Source organism: Petaurus breviceps, unplaced genomic scaffold (genome assembly GCF_028583685.1).
Source record: "Petaurus breviceps papuanus isolate PSGF00001 unplaced genomic scaffold, PetGlider_PUasm1.0 64, whole genome shotgun sequence".
Classification (NCBI taxonomy): domain Eukaryota; kingdom Metazoa; phylum Chordata; class Mammalia; order Diprotodontia; family Petauridae; genus Petaurus; species Petaurus breviceps.
Window position 1 is genome coordinate 3,011,085 of NW_027186428.1, and position 26,109 is coordinate 3,037,193.

Below are 26,109 nucleotides of genomic sequence, written 5' to 3' on the forward strand. Positions count from 1 at the left end.
AAATGCCTTATGATCAAGGAAATGCAAATTAAAATTCTAAAATATCATCTCACATCCATTAAGATAGTAAATATGTGAAAATGCATTGCTGAAGGAGTTGTGGAAAGCAAGCATATTAATTCACAATGGAGGAAGTAATGGATTTCAGCCTCCTGGAAAGTAATTTTAAATTATGCAAACTGTTCATAACTTTAAACTCAGTGACTCCACAACTCCACAAGGATGATACAGATGAACAAAAAAGAATTTATATGTATGAAAATATTCATTATTTATATTAGCAAAACCCTGTAAACAATGTGCCCAGAAACTGAGGAATGGCTGAACACGCTGTGAATGTAATGGAATATTACTGAACCATAAGGAACGAGGAATGTGAACCATTCAGAGAAACTTGGGAAAATCTGTATGAAAAAATGCAAAGTGAAGAAAAGAGAGCCAAAGAACACTATACATGACAACTAACTACAACAATGTGTCTGCATAGAAAGAAACTAGACCTATTTCATTTGTATAGGGTACTCCTGGGTAATGAAGTTCCCACTATCCTGGAAGCAGGTCAGCAGCACCTTCTCTGTAACTCAAAAACTTAGCAATCTGCCTAAAGCATTAGGAGATCAAGTGACTTGTCAAGGTCACACAGCAATACATGTTACAGGAGGGACTTAAAGTGGTCTTCCCGGCTTTGAAGCTGGCTCTCTATCTATGACACTGTCAACAGAGAAACAAAACTGCTCCATGTAAGTACCAACCACAAAGAGTAACAATTAAAAAAAGAAATTGTTTTCTGAGAATGTATTTTCGTAGGAAACACTATGAGGGTCAAAAATTTTTCAAAGAGAGTTTAACAATTTTTTACCTATTTTTTGTATGTATGTATGTATAAAAATTTTACCAAAAATCTCAGCATTACACTATTCATAACAGAGCAAGTTTAAAGCAAGAAATCCCTGGATTATTTATCCAGAAGTTTTTTTGTTACTAAATTAAAAGATCTCATTAAATACTGAAATTTCGTCTACAAGGTAGATCAACAGCATGGAATCTAAGCATAAATTCAATGGATGCTAAGAGTTGGAATGATCTTAGGACAGTAATTTGAATTGAAAGGGACCTCAGAAATAGCCTAATGAGTTCAACCCCCTTATTTTACCAATAAAAAGGTTAAGGCCCAGAGAAGTGGTATGATTTGCCCAAGAGCAGAAAAGAAATAAATTGTACAGCCAGAATGCAAACTCCAAATCCACCCTATTACAACATACTATCTAATGCTCATCACTAAGTCTCATTAAAAAGAAAAAAAGAATATATTTAGCATTAATTTTTATTACCAAAACTGTCCCAAAACTAAGTTGATTTTAGATTTAAGAAGAAGACACCTAGTCCCTGGTGTCTCAGAATTAGAAAACATTATACATACACAGGTTGCCATTCATGATTTTGCTGTAGTCCACCTGACCTCTCATGGCACGGATTTTCTTCAGCTTATTCTCTTGGGCCTCAACTCTTTCTTTGAGTTTCTGGAGCTTTTCATTTTCAGAAATAGACTGCTGCTGGCGACGTTCTTGTTGTTTTAGAAAATGCAAGCGCTGCTCCTAACAAAGGGAAAGCAGAAAAAAGTCTAATTTTGATATGTTTCCCTAAGTTAATTAAATTATTATTTATACAGCAACTAAATCAATTTCAGAGTCAACTACATACATTAAAGAAACGCCAAAAGGACTATTACACACGTGTGAGAATACACAAAAAGTGAATTATTTATTATAGGTGCAAGATAGGAACAATTTTAAGGATTTAATTAGGTACAAACTGACCTGTGAAATACAGTGAACACACAATAACAATTTTTGTGGCAAACTTTATTTTTAAAACCCAAAAATAATGTTATCTTAAATACAGTCAATCCCAACTCTTATATTCATATAATCTACTAAAACAATTTCATTTACATTCATTCTAGCACATCTGTTAAGTTTCCTCCAACATTAATTTCCTGCTTTTAGCAACAGGTTTCCTGCTGTTGCAAAATAGGTCCCAAAACACTGCTCAATTTCCCAACGGAAATGAAGAGCAGAGGATTTTAGACCAAAAAAGATAAGATCTACTACAAGATAAACTTCTAATTTGCTAAGAACCACTAAACAAATAAAAGAGTGTATCTTTTGTTCCAGATGAGTTTCTGAAGAGGTTAATAAACACAACCTACAGTTGCTTTACATTTTTACAAGAAGATAATCACAAAGTATAAACTATGCACACTGATGATGGTAACTGACAATCAATAGAAGAAATCAATCACCAAGAACAGAAAAGCTTTTCTATAACATCAAAACCTATTTCAGGACAACATTAACACTAAGAAGTCAGTCCCCCTAAGTACACAAAATTCTCTAAGCTGGATCATGAAACATCAACTACACATTTTTAAAAACTGAACTAACATTTCTTACATAGTATGTGCTAAGAGATTCTGTTTACATGTGGTAAAGAGGAAAACTTTTTATAAGAAGATAGAATATTTGTGCTTAATTCACCAAATTTTTCAAATCTAAAAATCTAGAGTATTTTTAAAAATTAATTGTCTCCAAAGTGCTAGGTTTATACTAAACTTGCATTTGTTAATATTTATATAAAAGTAAATAGTAACCTGTACTTAACAGGCATTCAGTGGATTAATTAAAAAAAAACACAAGTATTTTTCTATTCAGAAGTTCTCTTCATACTGAGGCAATGACTTGAATACATACAATAATTTGAATACCTTCAAAATGTTGCAGAACATTACAAAATCGTGTATAAAATGTTCCTAACAGAGAACTTCTCCTCTAACCTAAACTTGAACTTTTTTTTTTTAGCCTTTTGGCTTCACTAAAGAATATAAGAATAGGAATAAGCCAAATCAGCCTTCTAAGTTTGGTACCAGTTGGCACATCTCACTCACTGCAGTGTTGCAGCCCCTAGAGAAAGCTGCTGCTTTTCATCACTCATTTTGGAAGTTATCAACTGTACAAAGTACAAACCGCTATTAAGACAACTTCTTGTTCTTATGCTACATGAACATAGTGTAAATGGAAGAAATCGTATGACAAGGAGAGAAAATTTATTTCAGAGGTGAAAAGAAAGTTACAAAATGTTAATAAAAAATAACTGTTTTCAGTTCCAGTGGTCAAATGTAGTCCTCAGGGGCCCTACTCTGTCAAATGGAAAGTAGGAATTCTTGGCACTATGCTGAGTATTTGTATTGAACATAATCAACCACACTGACCACAACAGAAAGAAAGTTACTAAAGGCCCTCAAATCCTTCCCCAATTTTCATCTCAAAACTTACCTTGGCAACCAACATTTGCTGCTGATTTTCAATTTGCTGCTGCTGCCGAGCAGCCATATCCTGGAGTTCTGAAAGCGTAAGTTCAACCCGCGGATTTCCAATCTGCAGAGAAAAAAACATTCATATTAAAATGTTTTTCTCCAAGTACTTACAGCTTCATGGTATTAGACTATAGACACTGGCAGTCTTAAAATAAAGCATGCCCTCTGGTAGATTCTTTACGGGAAAAATACATCCTTTTCAGAAGACGGTGCCCAAATACATGATTGTGATTAGATATGAAAAATAACAAAATATTCCCATTAATAGGTGAGTAACATATCACAGAGAGAAAATCTTATGAAAGATTTCTGCCGTAGCAAAATTTTTCAAAGCCTTATTACATGTGATAAATCTTGTTTTAAGTTCTCAGAATGGTTTTTAGTTAATCATAGCATGCCAAAAAATTTTAAATATCCAAGATCTGAAAATCAGTATGCAGCTCTCAGTGTAATATTCTAATCTCAGAAAAAAAAAATATGCTAAGGTTACTGAAACACAAAATAGAAGAGTTTTGTCCTAGGGAAAACAAACTTTAAGGCCCTTCTAAACAGAACTACACTAAAATGAGTCAATGAAAAACAAAATCAAGACAGATAATTACACAAGAAAGCTTTAAAAAAAACTAACTCAAATTAAAGTATACTATAGGATTGTCACATTTGAACTTGCTATAAGATTTGATAGGGCTTCAAAAGTGACAGCTGATATTTGGGAGAAGAGACTCCCTCTGAATACATCACACATATCTCCTCCTTACAGGTCACCCATCCATACATCCCCCTTCGATTTATATCTTGTGCACATAAAACCAATGACTAATTTATACACCTAATCAACAGAACTCACTATTCTTAATAGCCTACTGGCCCACCTCCATTTTCACCCATTACAATTCATGTAACTGGTGCCACACATTCTTTGAAATACTTTGGATATCTGCAGTGCCTTTGCAATCTAAGAACTTATGGCTTAAAAGTATATACAGAACTTCAGATTTGTACAACCATTCTCAAAACAATTTCCTAGTCAGAGGCAGTTAGATGGTATAACAGGTAGAGCCTGGGTCTGGAGTCTGGAAGACCTGAGTTCAAATTCCTCCTTAGATCCTTACTAGCTGTGTGACCTGGAGGGAATCTATTAACTTGGTTGCCCCAGTTTCCTTAACTGTAAAATGAGGAGAATAATAACACCTACCCCCCACCCAAGGTTGTTGTAAAGATCAAATGAGATAATACTTGTAAAGAGCTTAGCACAGTGCCCGGCACGTAGCAGGGTAAACTTAGTAAGTGCTTGTTTCTTCCTTCATCTCTTCCCTAGTCTATGTTATTATAAAAATCCTTGAGGGCTTTAACTGATCTGAGATCATCTACAAAAACGGAAATTTCAAACCACCCCATACACCAATTTCCATGAAGAGAGACAGTTTTACTATCCCAAAAAAGGGAACGCTAGCATTGCAGTCAGTGAGACCAAAAGTCTATTGCTACTTTTAATATTAATATAAAGATGCTATTTTCAGAGAACACTCTAAATGTAGCTACACATATGAGAGTATAATGGAACCATGCCTCCCTAATTCTGAATACTAAGCTTCTTAATGTAGCCATGGATCATTTCTGTGACTGCCATTTCAAACCACTGACTCACAAAAATATCCTTTTCACAGGAATTATTACTTTGCTATGCTATCACATGAATTGGAAAACTGATATTTCTTAACCAAAGTATACAATTTTACATTTATTCCTGTTAAATTTCATTTCATTCAGTTAAGCCAGTGGGCTTAACTAAGTTGGTAAGCTTTGAAAAATGACTCTTATCCACTATATTAGTTATCCCTCCAAACTTCTACAAATTTAGCAATATTCCTCTCAAAATATTAGTTCCTTTAATAGTCTACAGCAATTTTCCAAAACTTACAACAAAAACTTGTCTTTAAATCTTTAAAAACAATTTCAACTTACTATCTGAGTATAGTTTTTTTTTGACTAGAGAAAAAATTTGTTTCCATTTAATAAACTGTGCATTTTTATGTTTTATTCTTAATAATCTATATTTTCTGGGGAGGCTAGGTGGCGCAGTGAGTAAGAGCACCGGCCCCGGAGTCGGGAGGACCTGGGATAGGTTCCGGCTTCAGATACTTAACACCCACATACACACACAAAAAAACTGGCTGTGTAACCTTGTGCAAGTTACTTAACCCCAACTGCTTAAAAAAAAAAAATCTATATTTTCTTAAGATTCAAGTTAAGTGTAAATATCATTGGCTATTTATAATATCAAAAGAGATTAGAAGGAACATGATATAGCCAGCATGCTGAGATAGCAATCTAAAATAAAGACCCCTCCCCCAAACGCAAATATTTTTAATGCACAGAATCGAGCCCAAGAAAGGACTGAAAGAATCACAGACATGTAGGACATCTACGAAAAATTATATGTTCAATCTCTAAATTAAAAAGAAAAAACCAGTCATACATAATAGAAATTTGCTTTTTAAATGCATGATCCTCTTTTTTAGTTATATTATGCATATGGAAATATTAACTATTTGGTGTTCCTTAAGTTCAGAATTTAGAAAATTTTTTCATTATAAAACAATTAAAATAGTAAAATGGGGGGAAATAATCCATGTTTATTAACATGTAAATAAGATAAATTTTAACCTAAATTTTAAAAGCTTTAAGTAAACAAATATCCAATTTTCTATACCATTGGTTTTATATTTCACCAAATAAGCAATATGAAAAAATACCCCCTTCCTTCAAACCTCCCTCTTCTCCCCACCATCTTTTATTAAATGGAAATAATAGAAAATTCAATGATGAAGGTAAAAGTTGTTCTAAAATTCCAAAGTTACTGGGATCCTTTAAACACAGTCAAATAATTTTCACTCACTTATAATTTGAAATTCTCCAGATGACATCAGGAGCTCCCAATGGAACACTCTGGTTGTCCCTCTAGTTTAAAAACAGAGTAATTTTACTCAGTTTCTTCCTTACTATCTATATCCAATATCCAAATGAGATCGAGCCAGGCTCCCTTGTAATCTTCAATATAGTTCCTTTTGGTTAAACTGTCAATCACATACAAGGTTATATCCTTATTATTAAATAAATGAGCAGAAAAGGTCACTCTTTTTCCCCCTCATAAATTAAGAGCAAGTCTCCTAATATGAAAAGAACAAAAAGAGGAAGGAAAAACTTTCACAAGACTGCAACAAATCCTCTAGTGCTTCCTTCAGCACTAATTCTTAAGAAGTACATGAGACAAGAAGGAATTAGCTTTGCCAATAAAATCGTCAGTTATCCTTGGAGTCCCTGGGTAGCTCTAGTCTAACAGCACTGCTCACTTTCATAGCAATGTCGAGTTGTTTCACTTAAGATCTAAATCATCCCAACTTCTTTGCTCTAAAAGAAAAACATTGCTTTATAACCACTGTGGAAAGGGAGAAGACAATCAATACCCTGTCTATTCCTCTAAAACCCCCCAAATTTAATGGCAACAGTGGTAAATTCACAGAATTACTCTGTTCATTGTCACATTTCTAAGTAGAAACTATTGATTCAATATGTCTTGCACTATAAAAACTGAAACAAACTTTACTGTGTACCTAATACATATGTGTATGTATAATATGTGCACATATAGCACTGTGTGTATATGTATACATGTGTATGTATATGTGTGTATATATAATTATATTATGTAACACCTTGTTATGCTTCTTATTCAGTTATTTTCCTAAATCCTTATTTTACTTAAATATAACTAATGATACTTTTAGACATCACTAGCTCCTGGGGTAATATCCTTTGAATGTAGTATTGCTATACCAAAAAGTACATCTTTCTGTCCTCATAAAACTACCTATTAAACTTCACAGGGAACCCACTTCAAACGAAGAAAACTTGAACTAGAAAAAGGGCTTGAAAAACAACATCCTAAGAAAGCAGGTAGGAACATGACATATCAAGCAAGAAATAACAGATGGATTGAGCGGTACATGTTAGTATCCTCACAATGCTCAAAAAGAGCAGACTTGGCAGTTCCTCTAAGAAGAGCTTATGGAAAAACAAAAAAACATCACTCAGGAGGAGAAGGCTTGGAAGGCTAGACTAGCTGGTGTGTGTGCTTGTATGCACACAAACTCAAGTGCACACATGAAGTACGTTGAGTGGATAAATGAATCAATGCCCCGATAGAGCACTGGAAGAAAAGAATTTCTGTTACTTAAAGTACTGTTTTCTAGGACTTGTTCGGTTGTTCCAGTTGTGTCTGATTCTTCATATCTCTTTGAGGGATTTTCTTGACAAAGATACTGGAGTGGTTTGCCATTTCCTTCTCCAGCTCATTTTACAGATGAGGAAACTGAGGCAAACAGGGTGAAGTGACTTACCCAGGGTCACACAGCTAGTAAGTATCTGAAGCCAGATTTGAACTCACAAAGATGAGCTTTCCTGACTTCAGGTCCAGCACTCTATCCGCTGTACCACCTAGCTGCCTTGTCTTCTAGGACAATACCACATAATTCCAGATTTGGGGTATGGCTTAGGTTTTTATCTTCCTGGGGTCAGATAACATGGGTTTAAATCCCAACTCTGACACTTACTACTAGTGTGATGTTTGTCCATGTTCACCCAAAAGGTTGCCAGAGAATGTCCATCTAACATACTAGAGGCCTTTTTCACATTCTCCTGTCATGAAGGTGTAACAATGGAACATTCTTACTGTGGAAGGGGGGGAGGAGGAGAACAAGGAGTGGAGAGGAAGGAGAGAGAGATACTACTATGCAGAGTGCTCAAAGAAGACTAACACAAATAACAAACCATCTTGTTAGCTGCCCTTCCCTGCATCAAGCAGACCTCTATAGAGCTATGTAATTCTACTTCTAGGGCTATAACTGTCAAGACTGGTGAGTGTGAGCAGAAGTCACATGGCCTACTCTATCAGACTGGCCCCAGCCATTCTTCATATTTCCTCCCCCCATCTTCTTCTTGCCCTGCTGACATTCCTCTGTCCCAGCCCCACCCCTCTTTATTCCTCTCTATTCAATCAAATCTATAATCAATATTTCCATTAATATCAGAAAGATCATGTCAAACCAGAGGGCTTCACTCAACAACCTCATGACCACTCAAACCAAAACATTTCATCCTTTCCTCTTCACCACTCTCCCAATCATGTTGTCTCCCCTCTTAGAACATAAACTTACTTGACAGCAAGGACTGTCACATTTTTGTATTTATATCCCCAGTCCATAGCAGTGTTTGACATATACTAAGCAAGTAATAAACACTTTTTCATTTATTTTAGAGCCCGGGTTCTCTCCACACTTTCTCTTCCTTTTATACCTTTTTACACAGAAATGTAAATAGATATGTTAATCACAATATATTATTTTGTATTCACTAAAATATGTCATCTTGATTATAAGACCTAGAATAGCACTGAGTTTCTCTAATTTGCTTGATGATAATAATATTTCTCCATCCTTTAACTAAGACTTTTCATTAATTTAGACAGACGTCCAGCCCTGACTGGTACAAACTGGTGAGGTGTTTTGTTTAATAAGTAAAAATCCTAAAATCTAAATTTCTTTCATTCTCAAGTTTGTCCATTTCAAATAAGAAGTAAACTTTATATAATCTACAATCTGGAAGCCTTATGATAATGCTTTTTAAAAAAGTAAAAGGAAAAACAAGTTCTGCTGGAACTCCAACTATGAATTCTTATATAGAGAACAATGTTTCCAGTTTAATGATTTTACACGAAACTTTGCCTCCTGGTTGCTTCTTGTTTAATGATTTTCTGTCATACATGCTTCATTATCAAGTTGAAAAAATGCCAATAGCAAAAATCTGTTTAAAATCCAGAGGGGCCATTTAGCATTACTGAACTACAGAATATCATAGCTGGGGGTGTGGGAAGGAAAAGATTAGAGATCATCTACACTAATCTGTTCAAGTTCAAACCAGTTGGTATAAAAGTTAGAACTAGAACCCAAGCCTTCTAGTTCAAGTGCCAGTGTTCTTTTTTTCAAAGCAATACTGTCTCTCAAAGAGGACCAAAAAAAGGGGGAAAAGGACCTATTCATACAAAAATATTTACAGCATCTCTTTTTGTAACGTCAAAGAATTGGAAATTGAGGGGATGCCTATTAATTTGGGAAGGGTTAAACAAACTATGGTACAAGACTGTGATGGAATACTATTGTACTATAAGAAATGATGAGCAGGAGAGTTTCAGAAAAACCTGGGAAGACTTACATGAACTGATATCGAGGGAATTAAGTAGAACCAGGAGAACACTGTAACCAACAAGAGCAAGTACAATGATCAACTGTGAGTGACTTAGTTACTCTGATCAAGACAATGATCCAAGACAGTTCCAAAGGATTCATGATGAAAAATGCTATCCACCTCCACTGAGAGAAGTAATAAACTCCGAATGCAGACTGAAGCATCTTTTTTTTTACTCTTTTTCTCTTTCGTGTCTGTATTTTATTTTGCAACATAGCTAATGTGGAAATGTTTTGCCTGACTACACATGTATAATCAATATCAAGTTGTTTGCCTTCTCAAGCAGGGAGGTGAAGCAGAAGGGAGGGAGAGAATTTGGAACTCAAAAATTTTTTAAATGAAATATTAACAAGGTTTTTACATGTAACCGATAATGTCATTTTCCCATGACAAAAGTATTTAATCATTCTGAGAAATGAATTGGGAATCTAAATGTCTCAGGAAACAACCCAACTTTTATCCACTATAACACACCTTTATTTAAAGAAAATTTTTTTGAGGGAAAGGGGTCTCCTAAGGCCAAACATTCAACATTTGGGTCCCTTTTATGTTTAGAAAATTTTCTATCAACCTGCCTCCTTGCAATTTGTACCCATTGATCCTACTGGGTCTACTTAGCCACAAAAGGTACAAATCTAATTCCTCTTCCAAATGTCATCACTTCACATGCCTGGACAGAACTATTATCTTCTCTTCTTCATAATAATCATTCCCATTTTCCCGCAAAGGCTAATATACTCACTCCTCAAACCACCTTGTAATTAATTTTGTGTGAATTATATATAATTTGCTACTGTACATAATTACATGTATAATTTACATATTATACATAATTTCACTTTTGTCTTTGTATTCTAGTACTTACTGCACACTACTTGGCACATGGTAGGCACTTTTAATAAATAAATAAGCTCACTCCTTGACCTCCCCCCCCACCCCCAATTCTGGCTGCCCTCCTCTGGATACTCACCAGTCTACCCACATCATTCCAAAATTGCGGCACACAGACCTGAAAATAATACATCAGAGAGAGATATGGCCTGACAAAGGCAGAGGACATTAAGACTATCGCTTCCCCAAGCAGCCTCAACTTACATGAGTTTTGTTGCTGTTGTCCTTGGTTCAGCCCCCATGTAACTGTTGACTCATAATGAATTTACTGCTCTCTAGCCACAACTCCAGTTTCATCTTGTACTAGAGTAAAGCGGTTTTGTTTTTTTAAACCTCCATGTAAGGTGTTACATTTGATCCTATTAAATTCCATCTTAATAGATTTAGCCCCAAATGATTTAGTCCAGGTGTCAGCCAGTCACTGCAGCCTATTTTAGTATGGACAGCAAACTAAGAATGTTATTTAACATTCAAACATTTAACAAAACATTATTTAAAATGTAAAACCCATTCTTAGCTCCCAACTGTACAAAAACAGGGGCTGGGCCAAAAGTACTTTGCTGACCCCAGTTTTAAGCAATCATAATTGTTTTATATCCTGACTAGCTTTGTATAAACTGCAAATTTATTAAGTCATGAAAAACTTAAAACAAAACAAAACAAAACCAGGGCCTACAAACAGATCCCTGAGACATTCTACTACTATCTTTCTCAAGTCCCAATCTTTACTCTGAGGGTCCAGTGATTCATCTAGTTCTCAATCTACTTACCGTCTTGCTGAAATCTCTCCATGTTTTTAACAAAAGTAACATGAGTGATTTTGTCAAATGCTTTGATAAAATCTAAGTAAACTACCTAAAGCATTCCTTGACCATAGAGTCTGGTCACCTTTTCAAAAAAGCAATGAGGTTAGCGTGGGATAATTGGTTCTTGATAAAGCCATGCTGGCTCTTATGTAATCACCACCTTCCTTTTCCAGACATTCACTAAAAACCCCTTTAATAATATGTTGTATCTTTTGCTGAGAATGAAGTCAAACTCACTGGCTTATGGCTTGCAGGCTCTGCTTTCTTCCCTTTCAAAAATTATCAGGTCATTTTGACCTCCTTCAGTACCCTCCCTGTCTTGTTGATTTCTTCAAAGATCACCTTCAGTATAGCCTTATCAATAACATATGTTCTGATTCCTTCAGTACCTTGGTAGGTTTTTTATCTAGGACTGGTGACTTGAATCCAATTATTTTAACATTATTATTAATTTGACATTATTAATTTAACATTATTAATAAGGAATTATTTTTACATTTCCCTACTTTTCTTGAATTTTAACTACATATTAGCCACTGTTGTCCAGTCCTCTCCAATACACAGATTATTCTCCTTCACAAAGCCTGGGGCAGGGAACCACAAAGAGAGAACTTCACTTTCTCTCAATCATCCTACAATTTAACTGTTTTCCTCAACTGTATATTCATTCATTTCATATATCCAATCAATGATCAATAATTATCATTTCTACTACTACAACATTTCTCACATAGATCCCCTTCTCTCTACTCATACTGCTCTCACCCTGGATGAAACATTACTCTCCTCTCTCCAGGCCTACAGCAACAGCCTCCTATCTGGGGTTCTCCTGTATACAGTGCTTTTTCTCTCTCCAGGTCATATTCCACAAAAAAGCCCAATCTGACCATGTCACCTCCCTGCTCAATAAATGCCAGGAGTTCCCTATAACCTCTAGGATAAAATACAAACTCCTCTGTCCAGCTTTTAAAGTTCTCCACAGCCTGCCCCTTCCCACCTTTCCATTCTTCTGACACATCCCTCCTCTTTATACTGTCTACACTCCAACCACAGCTGGCCTATACTTACTTTTTCCTAATAAAGCATTAAATTAAAAAAAAAATAAACTGTGAAAACACAGTAATAATTTAACCTATTGTACCAAATATACCTACTAGAAGGAAATTACTAATTATCTATCCATGATCATGCGACAATAGGGCTATTTTTAAAATCACCTAAATATGGATAAGTCCTGATCTTATTAAGTTTGAATCTAAATAATTATTATTCTAATACCTACAATATATATACTTTGATAAATATAGTTTTGAGCTGGAAAGGGCCTCCAATCTAGTCCAATTCTGTAAAGAGTAAAGAAGACAACAGAACTGAAGTATATGAGCAAATTATAAGAATAAGATATGCTTTTTTTATTGAGGTTTCCCCCCAAAAGTAATTTTACATATAAGAAATATGAAATGACTTGCCCAAAGATCAAATAGATAGTAAGTGTGACAAAGCCAGGATTTGAATCTAGGTCTACTGAATCTAAATCTTTTTTTTCAATATTTCAAGCAGGAAATAATCTACTTAATATAAAAATCTGCTTTCTCATTAATTTTTTCCAGCAATCTCACACCTTACAATGAGTGATCCTGGCAAGGCAGGTAAACAAGTATTCCAAAAAATTTAGAACACGAAATTTCAAAAACATTTATACCATTTAACTCAAAGAAGAAAAGCAAGCATTATACTTGTCAATGGTACTCACGGGAACAGAAATAAAATTATCTAATGACAATTCTGCAAGCTAGTAAGAAAAAAATGAATTTTTAAAAGATGCTAAATTAACCCTTATTAAATAAAAAATAACCATGTTATGTATGTTATGCATAAAAAGCATTTGTTATGTATAAATAGTTCATATTTTTAAACCATGTAAAGTTGGTCACAATTTAGGCACATTTTCCCATTCTGTACATTCTTTTTCAAATACAATTTGAATAAGCCAAGTTAAATCTTTCCCTGCAATTAGAAAATTATGATGTCATGACTCATTAAGTAGTCAAAACAAAAAAGGGAAGTACGTTTGAGAAGACTATAAGGATTAAATTTTCTAAGGTAATAAGAAATAATTCATCTGGTACTGAAAACTAGAAAAACTTTTCATCCTAAGTCAGTTACATGATATGGTATGTATCGGACATTGTTATTCTCCCCTCAGGTAATATTTTTCAATGTCATGTTTATAGGGATGAACAGTATGTTTAGGAAAAACATATTACAAAGATTCTAAAAGTAAAGAACAAACAAATATTGACTGGTGACATGTACTTCCTATTTTAAGCCACTAATCAAAAGTATTTGTTTTCTTTGTGTGTATGTGTGTGTAATTTTATTGGTATAATGAATACTCAGTAAGGAAATCCCCTCTGCGATGTATATCTGTAACTTCAGAATGTTAGAGAATTGCATAGGGTCATAAGGCAAACTTTTTTTTTTAATGGCCAAAGATTACTGAGGTCTGGTTTGAAGTTTATATTGTGTGAGCGTGTGCGCGCATGCGCGTGCAAAATATATAAATATATTGAGCATTTTTTTACCCATTATTTGAAAACTGGGTTTTGTGGCCTTCAAAAAAAACCCCACAACTAACTTACACTTCCAAAATTTATGAAGTTATGAGTTAGTTGCTGGGTCCCTTTTCTTATTAATAAAAAAAGCAAATCCATAGGCTATTCAATATAAATTCTTTCATAAGATCCAATTCCATTTTCCTCTTCACTATTCACAAAAGTTAAGATTGCTATGGAAACTAATAGTCACAAATAAGGTTTTAATTTACAGCTGAAGAAACAGAGGCCTGGTGTGACAATTGTGGCTCCATGTCTGGTACAATCAATCACCCAGAGCCTGAAGATTCAGATAAATAATTCCTTTAATAAAACATTCTGAAGCGCCCTACCACCACTTCCTCCCTCCCCTCCAAGGAAAGAAAAGCAGTCTGCAAAAAAAGAAAAAGCAGGTAAAGCTACCAATAAGGAGATTAAAAGCAGTCAGCAAGGAAGTTGCCAGGGATGTCAGAAGATTCCTGCCAAAGTCTTAAAACAATTTTTCTGTCCTCCCTGCCCAAAGAGCCCACAACCAGGTTCCAAATCAGGCCACCTTGGGACAGTTAAGTCAGTCACCCCAGGCATACTCCCACCAAATTCCTGGCTCACAAAAATTCCCTTTCTTCTCTTCCCCACCCCACCCCCACTGGTGATGTAAAAGTGTGAGTGTTACTCAAGACTCCCACGGTCTACTATGAAATGATATTTGTAAAACACTTAGCAAAATGCCTAGCACAAAGTAGGATCTTATGTTTGATTCCCACCCACTGCCATCTTCCCTACTAATGCCCTACCCCTCAATACTCTACCATTCATTTCTGACTTTTAGTAACCTCAATGGCCAGGGTCACAGGATTAACAGCTCCCCACCCCTTCATCCTTGAAGCAAAGCTGAGGGCACCCCATCAAAACAGCAATTAAGGGCCAGGAGGGGCCTGGCTACTTTCAGAGCATCCATCTCAAGAGATATCACCCAACGGACTAGGACCCACCCATGGTTGTTTCCCACAAACCAGGGTGCCATGGCCCTTTCCTTTATCTCACCACAGACAGGTGCTGCTGGGTATCCATAATAAGTTACTTACACTTGCTTTTCCAGAGACCAGAATGGAAAGTCAAAGGCCTATTATTGAACTTCAAGCTTGGGGGCCCCATAATCTACTTCTGAATATTTTAATGAACCTATTTATCAAATTATACTTCCCTCTTCCATAATTTTTTATTATTGTACCACCATCCTCCCAATTACCCAGGCTTGCAACCTCCACATCTCTCTCATATATGTTTCACATTCTCAGATCTGTTGCCAAGGTCTTGTCATTTCTTCCTTCACAGAATTTCTTGTATAATTCCCCTTCTCTGCCCTCACAAGGGTGCCACCCTTGCACAGGCCCTCACCATCAAACACCTGGACTACTGTGATGGCCTTCTAACTGGTCTTCCCACCCCAAGTCTAACCCTACACCAGCTACCATAGGAATTTTCCAGGATCAAATATAAAATCTTATTGTTTGGCATCTAAAGGCCTTTGCAACTAGACTTGTTCCTACCTTTGCAGACTTCTTACACCTTGCCTCTCCAATTTACTCTGTGATCCAACATCAGTCTTCTGGTTATTTCTCTTACACAACCCTCCCTCTTGTGATCCCATGCCTTTTCAACAACCATCCCCAACCCTTGAATGCCCTTCTTCCTTTCTCCTCCTCCTCCTCACTTCTACCTCCTGGCTTCCTTTAAGGCTTACCTCAAATCCAACCTGCTATGGAAGGCAGCCTTTGACCCATCCCCTCAGCCTCTCACTAACTGCTAGTGCCTTCCCCTAGACTACACTGCATTTGTACTGTATGTACCCTGCAAGTACAAATATTCACCCATTATCCTTGAATAGAATGTGAGCTCCATGAGGACAAGGAATATATTTTTGCCTTACTTTGTATGCTCAATGACTGGCAAATTGTAAGTATTTCATAAAATGCTTGACAACATAAAATGTTGACAAACTAATTAAATTACAGTCAGTTCTGTTATAAAACATGTTTCAAAAATACAAATCTGTTCCAATGTGATTAATATATTGGGGAACATCTTGAGCATAAAGCAAATTTCAAGTTTCAATGTCTTCCATAACAATGAGAATGCAGAAAATTGTGCCACTGCACAATAACTCACAAACTGCAATCCCCTTCTACAAGTAAACTTCTGGTCTTTGTCAAGGTAAAGTCCCATATTCTTTGTATATCTTACGGAGCAAGAGGAGTTGTGGGCAAAGAAAGGCTGGTTGGCACCACAACCACTCCTTCTATCATGGTTCCTGTACTACAGTTTCAGCCTAACTGGACCTTGTAGCCTGAGGCTAAGGACACTGCCACTACTTAGTGTAGTAGTATTTATATATTTCTTAACCATTTAACATGCATAATACTGTGTTACCATTTTCAGAAAATTAGATTTCTATCTTTTCTTTTACATGTCACTAATGAAAATTTTGAGCACTGTGTCCTTAACCCCATTTTCCCCTAGGCTCTGTGGTTTTTGTTTTATGATTTTGCATAGTGTGGTGATTTTTAGGAGCCCCCTATATTTATCAGTCTCTTTTGAATGAGGACTAGCATGTGCTAGGGCCCCATAATATTTAAGATGAGCTTTCTTCCGGGGTGCATAACCTTGGAGGTCCCTGTTCATGATGACCAGGTGGTCAGCTTAAATCACCATTATGCTTCTGTAGTTGTAAGCTCCCTGAAGAAGCCACTCATTATCCCTTGAGAAACAGCTGCTTTTGTGTTACTGGGTCCTGGTTACTCCTGAAGAGATGACAGAGGACCACGCTGTTTCTCTCTCACTCAGAACTACTCAACTTAAGACAGGTCCTCTAATAGGATATATAAGGATCAAGAGGTTTTCATCATTAAATGGAAATGAAACATCCACGACCATACCTCTCAAGTGTTAGTATCTTTCATGAAAAGAATGTAACATCAACAAGGGTTGAGACCTCCAGTTCTAGACAATGACCTGGCCCCTCCATCAGTCCAATTTTCCTCTTCCAAAAAAAGCCTTAGCTCTTGACAAAGACTGTGCTGTTTGATTTACTGGTGATTCCTTCCATTATGAGAAAGAAGAATACAACAAATCAGTCGTGGCAGCATTTTCCCACTTGGCTAAGCTGTGAGCAACAAGACTAATCTATGAAAGGGCCCTGAAAGAGCAAATAAAATTTTTATTTATATTCATTACTAAGTGGCAATAATGCATTTGGTTGAATGGTTTGGGGTCTTCAGAGAATAGAAGTGAATTTGAGGGGAATGGGTGTTAAAGATAAGCAAAAGAATATAAGAATTCTGTAGATGCTTCTCATAGCATATAGCTGGGGGGTGGGGGGTTGCCTGTTAAAAATAAGGTTAGACAAAGCATTTATTCAGGACTTACTATGTGTTAGGCACTGTGCTACTCTGGAAAGACAAATGAAACCAAAAAAAACCAGTTTCTACCATCAAGAAGCTTATATGCTAATAGAAGACAACTCATAAAAGGAAGCCAAAAAGGGTGGGAAGAGGGTGGAGATAGAAGAAAAGGTGGAAGTAGTAGTTTGTGAAGTCATGGGTTAAGCCAAGCTTGAAATGAATGTGACTGGCAAAGGTGCTCATTGAAATGGCATTTATGGGCATTAATTGGAAGATGAGACCAAAGGGTGGAGGTGCTGCCAACACGGAAATATTGCTAGTAACTAGTAAAGAAATGGAGTTGTCATGGGCTGAGCTAAGTTTGAAGGGAAGCATGTTAGCACCCCCCCCCCCCGGGATGTCATAGGCCTTCTGCCCAACTGAATAACCAGTTGATACTATCACAAGAACAGCATTAATTGGAGATTAGGCACATAATCAATCTGCACACAAAGTTAATGATGCTATGTTGCTATGTGGGGTCCAGGACCATATCATTCCCTTAACCAAAGAGAAGGGATTCATTGCTACCCAACAATGTTCTGTTCTTAATGTCACTCAGGGCACCAACTTTTGACCGATCAGTATGATATTACCTCAGGTAGCTCTTGACCTGCCTCCAGGAGAAGAGAACAAGCATTTATTAAGTACCTACTATGTGCCATGTGTTTTAAAATAATTATTTTGATCCTCACAACAACCATGGGAGATAGGTTCTATTATTATCCCCATTTTACAGTTGAGGAAACTGAGGCAGGCAGTGGTTGTACGATTTGCCCGGGGTCACACAACTAGAAAGTGTTTGAAGCTGAATTTAAAATGAGGTCTTCCTGACTCCAGGTCTAGCACTCTATCCACTGCCCCACTTAGCAGATTACACACTGCTTTCCTTCATCTAAAGGCAAGAGGTATGCTACACCTACAGACACCTACCTAGTCCAGCCTAGTGGCAAGAAGGTAGTACTGTGGATAGACAGAGGGCCTGAAGTCAGTAAGATCGGAGTTCAAATCCAATCTCATTTGGGCACATATTAGGAGCCATGTAAATGTTAGTCAGTAGTAGTAGTAATCAGGATATGGGATTGCTGTGCCAGTAAGGTCCGCTACTGCTGCGACACTATCAAGACTACAATAGATCCTTCTTATCAGCCTCTCTGAACAGAGTACACATGTTACTACAAAGAAACCCTAGAATTGGGCCTGCTGTTGCAATACTTTCTCAATTTTCTATCTGCCCCATCACCACTAGGTAGCTGGTATGAAGGAATAGTGGAATGGACCTCTAAAAACAGCTGCTTCATCATCACATACCAGACTGTCAGGGTTAGGTGATGTTATCTTGCAATTAATCTGATAAATTAGCACTGCCCCAAAAAGGCAGGGGGCTCTTCATTCTGGTGGTTTCTTGGATCTGCCCATCAAGAAGACTTTTTTCTGACAAGGTTGGACTATGATGGACTATTTCTGGGTATACCTCCAACTGACCCTCTGTAGCCTTTCATTATTTCATCTTCTCTGTGGAGCCACCCACTCAGGTACTTGCTTTCTCAGAAGGATCCATGTGGTAACATTTCTTATCAAGATGACTATCTGAATGGAGGCAGGCATATCAGCTCATCTATAAACTACTCCAACAAAAACCTTAAAATTGTACCAAGATGAATAATGATCAAGAAATCCAATGGGAAACTAAATTATTTTTAAAGTGATTTTTTTTCACCTCAGAATTACATAAAAAATTAGTCTGAAGCCCACAAAAATAGGAAAGGGGAATGCTAGCAATGACAGTTTCAGCAAAAGCAAACAAGTCAGCAGTCTCCCAGTGACACCAGGCTACATGTGTAGCCTGAAGGGTTCTAAATCTAGAGGCAGCATGAGCGCAAGGCTCCTTTAGAAATTCCAAAGATGACTGGAAATGCAAATCAGGGACAGTGGAAGTCAATACAAATGGCAGCAACCAGTGAGAACATAAGGTCTCCATGGACAATGAACAACGCTCCTTTTTACTAATGATATGATACTGATTTTGCAACAAGGCCCAGAACACTGCAGAACCTCCTAAATGAGATCCAAAGCTTAGTCTAACTACACAGGAAAAAACAAAAGGTGGATGAAAAATGCTTGTTGTCCAGACTACCCCACACACCCCCATGAGAATAATCTACAGAGCTCATTCATTATGGGAAATAAAAGGATAATTCTGATTACACTAAATAAAAAAGCTTTTGTACAAACAAAACTACTGCTGCCAAAATTAAAAGGGAAATAGGAAGCTGGGGGAAATTTTTTTATAGCAAGTTTCTCTGGTAAAGGCCTCATTTCTCAGTTATATAGGGAACTGAGCCAGTTAGAAGAAGAAATCAAAGCTATCAATAGTCATGTGAAAAAAATGTTTTAAATTACAACTGATTATAGAAATGAAAATTAAAATTCTTAGATACTACTTCACACCCTCAGATTGGCTAACTTGACAGAAAAGGAAAGTGACTAATGGTGGAAACAAAAGAAAAATGGAGACACTAATACACTGTTGGTGGAGTTGTGAACTAGTCCAATTACTTTGGAAAACAATTTGGAACTATGCCCAAAGGGCTATAAAACTGTGCATATCCTTCAGACTCAGCAACACCACTAACAGATCTATATCCCAAAGAGATCAAAGAAAATGGAAAAGGATCTATTTGTACAAAAATATTTAGAGGAGCTCTTTTGTGATGACAAAGAATTGGAAATTAAGGGGATGACCACCCCTTGGGAAATGTGGAAAGAGGTTTTGGTATATGACTGTAATGAATACTATTGTGCAATAAGAAATGATGAGCAGAATGATTTCAGAAAAACCTGAAAAGACTTACATGAACTGATGCAATGTGAAGGGAACAGAACCAGAAGAACATTGCTACACAGTATAGTGATATTGAATGATCAACTGTGAAAGACTTAGCTACTCTAATGAAGATAATGAGTCAAGATAATTCCAAAGGACCCATGATAAAAGAGCTATCTACCTCTTATGAGGGAGGTATGAGGTTCATAAAACTTATGAACTCTGAATGCACAGTGACGGTACTTTCACTTTATTTTTATTGTTGTATTTTTTTCTTTTGCAACATGGTTAATATGGAAATGTTTTGTATGACTTCATATGTATAATGAATATAAAATTACCTTCTCAAAGAGGGGGGAGGGATGGGAAGTAGAGAATTTCGAACTCAAATTTTAAAAAATGAATGTTCAAAAAACATTTTATATGTAATTGGTAAATATTTAACAAAATAAAAAGAATTCTAAAAAAAAGAAAGAAATGACCCCCAGTCTAATGCTCTCTTGACTATGCTGGCTGTCTCAAAACAGGTCATAAAATCTTAAAGTGGACATCTCTGCTAATTCTATGGATATTAAATAAAAACAGATTATACTTAAATTATACAATTTCCACAAACATCACAATGCACTCCGTACAAACTTGAGTTTTTCCACAAATACTACTTTTTAAAGACACTATTAAAAAACGCACAAAAAATAAGTTTTTACATTAGTTTTCAATTTAAGAAAATTCTATAAAGAAATGTCTTTGATGTAGGAGAAATATACTACTACTCAACCTTTACTGCAAGGTTGGCAGCCCTGAAGACTCCTATGTTTTATGTAGCATGTACTGGTTATATTCATACTTCTACTGCAATGAGAAGTATGATTTTTTAAAAAAAAGTTCCAACATGCAGAAACAGAGTTAAAGTAAATGGATATGGTTATAAATTTAATCAATAAATACTCAGTACTGACCTTGAAGTAGAGGCTGACCTCATTTGGTCTCATAGCTTATCTGGGTCTCAAAAGTCTAGGTACAGATTTCTGGGAAAGCTAGCAATAGGAAAGGTCTAGGAAAAGCCCAGCTCCCCCAGAAAAACACCAAAAATAACTAAAAAAGATACAAGAGTCATCCCAAGAAAAATAGGCAAAGTATATGAATAGTTTTTAAGCAAAGAAACTGAAGCTATAAAAAATCACATGAAAAAATGTTTCAGATTGCCAATAATTCTGAAGATGAAAATTTAAGCATCTCTCAAATTCCACCCATCATATAAGTAGAGATGACAAAAAAAATGATAATTATTGGAGGGGCTGTGTTAGAACAGATACACTAATGCATGGTTGATAGAGCTGTAAAGTAATATCATTCTGGAAAACAATCTAAAGTTATATCTAAAGCCTTCTAAAGTGACTTATACTAAATCACTAAACTGTGTATATATAAGCTTTGACTCAGTCATACCACTACTAGGCATATACATCAAAGAGATCAAGATCAAAGGGAAAGGATCCATATATAAAAATATAATTACAGCAACACTTTTTTGTAGCAACTGGAAACAAAGTTTGCGCCCATTAACTGGGGAATGACTGAACCAATTATACTAAAGGAATATTATTGAACCATAAGAAATGACAAAAAGGGCAGATTCAGACTAACCTGGGAAGAACTTTATGAACTGAAGCAAAGTGAAGGGAATAGAATCAGAAAAGCAACTTATATAATAACAAAATAATGTAAAGGAAAATAATTTTGAAGAGACTTAATAACTACCATCAATGCAATGACCCATAATGACTGATGATGAAACATGTCTCCTACCGCTTGGTGGAGAGGTGATAGACTTGTAGGGGAAGAAATCAAATATATATTTTCATACATGACCAATTCAACATAAATTTGTTTTGCTTGATTATACTTATTTGTTATTAAAAGCAGGATTATTGAGGACTTGGCAGGTAATAGCTAGAAGACAGTAATACATGAAAAAATTAAAAGTGTCAGTGAAATATATTTTTTAAAAACAGGAAAATGTTAATACTCCTATGATGGATGAATTTAACAGTTTAAAAAAAATGGGCCGTATGTGGCAGATTCACCTATGACTGAAAAACATAGGAAGTCATTTGATGAAAGTGAGGGATAACCAACAGACAGCACCCCTGGACTACACTGGTATATTCACAAAGTCAATGAGAACGTGAACAATGTCAAAGGATACTGAGTGGATCCACTTGGGCAAAACTAGGGGAAAGCAAACATGACAGATACACGGGATGAGTTAGGAACAGCAGAACTTAAGGAAATCTCAAATCAATGAGACTACATACGCACTGCAGCACTCTCTTTCAAGCTTATCCATTACTACCAAAGGCACCATCATCCTCTTATTCACCCACCTTGAAACTTGGGCATGATTCTTCACTTCTCACTCTCACTCCACATAACCAATTCATCATCAATCTTGTCATTCTATCTTCACAACATATTGTTCTCTCCATTCAGAAAACTACAACCCTGGAAAGGCCTGATCACCACATGCTTAAATGAAGTGCCTCCTTTTCCCTCCAAGGAAAAGTAGAAAGAAAATGCAAGTGCTTTAAAAATAACTGACAGTTCCTAGAAAGAACTAAATTTATATCCAGGTGGAAGCAAAATACCTGATCTTTTTCGTTCTCTTATTTGATTTTATGTCCTCTTTACCACTTTTCATTCTAGCTGGTACAATCCATCCTTATAACCTGACCATTGTATAATGTGAAAGTATTTACAGATCCTATACTTGATAATAAGCTGCCATGGGGGGAAGGGGAGGGAGGGGGACAAAATGTGAAATTCAAGGAATTGTGGAATTGAATCCTGTAAACTAAAAGGAAACAAACAAATTAATAAATTAAAGTTAAAAAAAAAATAACTGACAGTTCCACAGCACTTTAAAATTTATAAGTGATATTATATATATCATCTCCATGTGAAGTATATCTTATAACACCCAGTACAGATGGAAAAACTGAGGCAAAGCGGTGTTAAGTGAATCGCCCTAGGTGACAGCCAAGTTCTGAGTCTACTACAATCTCAGGTGTTCCAAAGTCACAGGTCTGGGCTCTAACCAGGAAGTCCCACTGCCTTCTCAACATCTAGGCCTTTAATACGAGTATGTTTAAAGCAGAGTATCTTAAACTGGGATCCACTGACTTGTGGGGTTTTTAAAAATTTTTTAATAACTCCTTCAATATAGCTGGTTATCTTTGTAATTCTCATTTTTGTAATTTTGTAAAAATAAGTCTTTGTAATTTACTTGTTAAAAACATTGTAATAAATGGTCCGTAACACAAAAAAGGTTAAGAACCCCTAGTTTGAAGAATTTGCTTGTGGATACAATCTATTTAAACGTAGAATTAATTCAAATGTCTAAAATATTATCTTGAGGTTTAAATACAAGTAACAATCTTTTTTCCAAGGAACAACAGAATATCCAAAGAACAAAAGTTAACTTTACTTAAACTGTCCTTAAAGTTATTAGACAAAAATTTACTTATTTGTATTAAAAAAATAAACAACATTTTTTTTCTTTCCATTTTGCTACAGTTCAGGAGGGGGGATATTAAGTTTTAGGTTTTGTTATCTGAAAGGTTTAACAAACAAGAAGAACGACCAACAAAGCAAAATACATTTATTTCTGACTATACTCAGCCTAATAGACACTGGATAACTCTAAGCTTCTCAAGTTTTACACCATTCTCTAGTGCTGGCATTTTTCTAAAATTGGCATGTTTCCAATTCCAACAACAAAGAATAAATGTCATGTGTTGCATAAGAGTAAGCTGATTAAACCCTTGAACTTTAAACCACCCCTCCTCCATCTGAAACAGTATAATAAACCTACCTCATTTTCTCAATACAGGCTATTCATTTTTTTATTTAATTTTTAAAACATCACTGTCACTTCCCAATAGTCACCTCAACCCCCTCCCCCCAAAGTGCCCCTGTTAACAAAGAAGTATTTAAATACAATAAATACACTGTTTGACAGATTAGGCCTCATCCCTCAGTATACTCCCCCATCCCACTCGACAATCATCCCTTGTAATAAAAGAAAAACAGTCAAGCAAAACTGATAATAGAGTCTGTAACTGCCACAATGTTCATCCCCTTTCTCCACTGAGAGGAAAGAGTGTTTTCATCATGCACTCTGGAATCAATTTTGGCTTGGTTTTAAAATTTATTTAGAGAGGGTAACCCAAAAGTCTTAGTGTAGTTTTAAATTTTAATAACTTCAGAAGTATGAATGGTACAAAATGTACAAAAGATATCATTTGAAGGCCTAATTATTTATATTTCTTTTGCTCTTAGTATTGTAAATTTTGAAAAGTTATTTTAACAGGGGCATCCTGTTGTTATTTATTATGTATTTAACTTTCTGGACAACACTTCCTTAGACCAGTTGATCAACAGAAGAGGTCCTCTTGTTTGACCTTGATCACCTGAATTATATCCAATTTTTTCTTATGGTGTACTGTCAAAACTGTCATATATGCATCAAAATTCCATTCTTTGGATGGCCTTAAGGCTAAGATTAAAAATGTAATCCTTTCAATCACTGATCAGCATTGACTTAAGTCAAAAATCAACTCTATACACAGAATAAGATGGCAGTTATGGTGAATTTAAATTTTTTTAAAAAATCATTATTTTTAAATTTTAAATTACTCCATCAAATTTTTTACTAGCTTGCAGCATTTATGCTTCTGAAGTTATTAAAAGTTAAGACTGCAGTAAAATTTCTTGGACATCCTGGATTACGGTCATTGTGTATATTATTCTTCTGCTTTAGCTCTTTGTTCTAGAGTTCAGACAATTCTTCCCAAAACAATACTGCTTGATATTCACATAATCAGAGTTTGTTCAATATTTACTGATCAATAAATGGTGCTATGAATATTTCCATATATGTGGGACCTTTCTCCTTGACTTTGACATTCTTGGGGTACATGCCCAGTACTGAATGCAGTTTTGGGGCCAAAAGGTTTTGACAATTTAGTAATTTTTCTTGTATACTTCCAAAATGTTTTCCAGAACAGCTAGACTATTTCACAGTTCCACCAACAGAGCACTGCCTAATTTCAATGTGGGTTACTTTCAAAATTTTTAATTCATCCAAGATAATATGCTACAGAACTAATCGATTACCATATATTATGGGTATGAATACACTAACTGCATACAACACCTAAATTTAGTACCTCAATTCAAGCATACAGGTAAATCTTCTCAACAACTGTACCTTACTGAGAAGTCTACTTCATGAGTCTACTCAAAGGTAGCATGGCATTGTGGGAAGAATAATATATGTAGAGTCAGGAAGACCTGGGTATAAATACCACCTGTGACACTAGATGTGGGACCCTGGACAAGGCACTTACCCTTTCTTGGTCCTATTTTTCTCATCTCTAAAGTGGGAATACTAACTCCTCATAGGATTTTTCTGAGGGCTCAAATGAGTACATAAGGTGCTTTGTAAACCCAAAGCACTATACAAAAGGCAGTTATCATCACCATCATCTTTATTATCATTATTGCTTAGGACACATCTAATGACAACAGAGCATCACAACCTAGATGTCCATACTGTACTATATATGCCCCCATGCTATTTAAGTAATCACAGTGACTATTAAGAGGCAGGTAGGAAAGTTCATCTATTTGCCACCATAGCATAGGGCAAATTAACTCTAATTAATTGTTCAAATTTTTTTTTAACTCTTAACCACAAAAGATTCGCTATATAGGATGACACTCTAATGTCATATTTCCTATGGGTAAATCAATATGTTATGTGGAAGACAATTTTTGAATGTTAAAAATGACAATAGAAAAGTAATATCCC

The 26,109-nt window shown here is 35.8% G+C and overlaps 1 protein-coding gene and 1 non-coding gene across 7 annotated transcripts in view; both read right to left on the reverse strand.

Annotated features, from left to right (window-relative positions):
* PPP1R13B (protein phosphatase 1 regulatory subunit 13B) overlaps positions 1 to 26,109 on the reverse strand; it is a 133,738-nt gene that overhangs the window by 30,112 nt on the left and 77,517 nt on the right. For all 6 annotated transcript variants that reach the window (XM_069103784.1, XM_069103781.1, XM_069103780.1 and 3 more), the window contains exons 5-6: positions 3,333 to 3,434; positions 1,421 to 1,595 (exon numbers count right to left, since the gene is read on the reverse strand). In XM_069103784.1, the coding sequence (XP_068959885.1) occupies positions 1,421 to 1,595; positions 3,333 to 3,434 (277 nt within the window). The remainder of the gene's footprint in view (positions 1 to 1,420; positions 1,596 to 3,332; positions 3,435 to 26,109) is intronic.
* LOC138173803 (small nucleolar RNA U109) lies at positions 20,983 to 21,132 on the reverse strand. The gene has a single exon (XR_011171537.1). It is a non-coding gene; the product is annotated as a small nucleolar RNA U109 (small nucleolar RNA).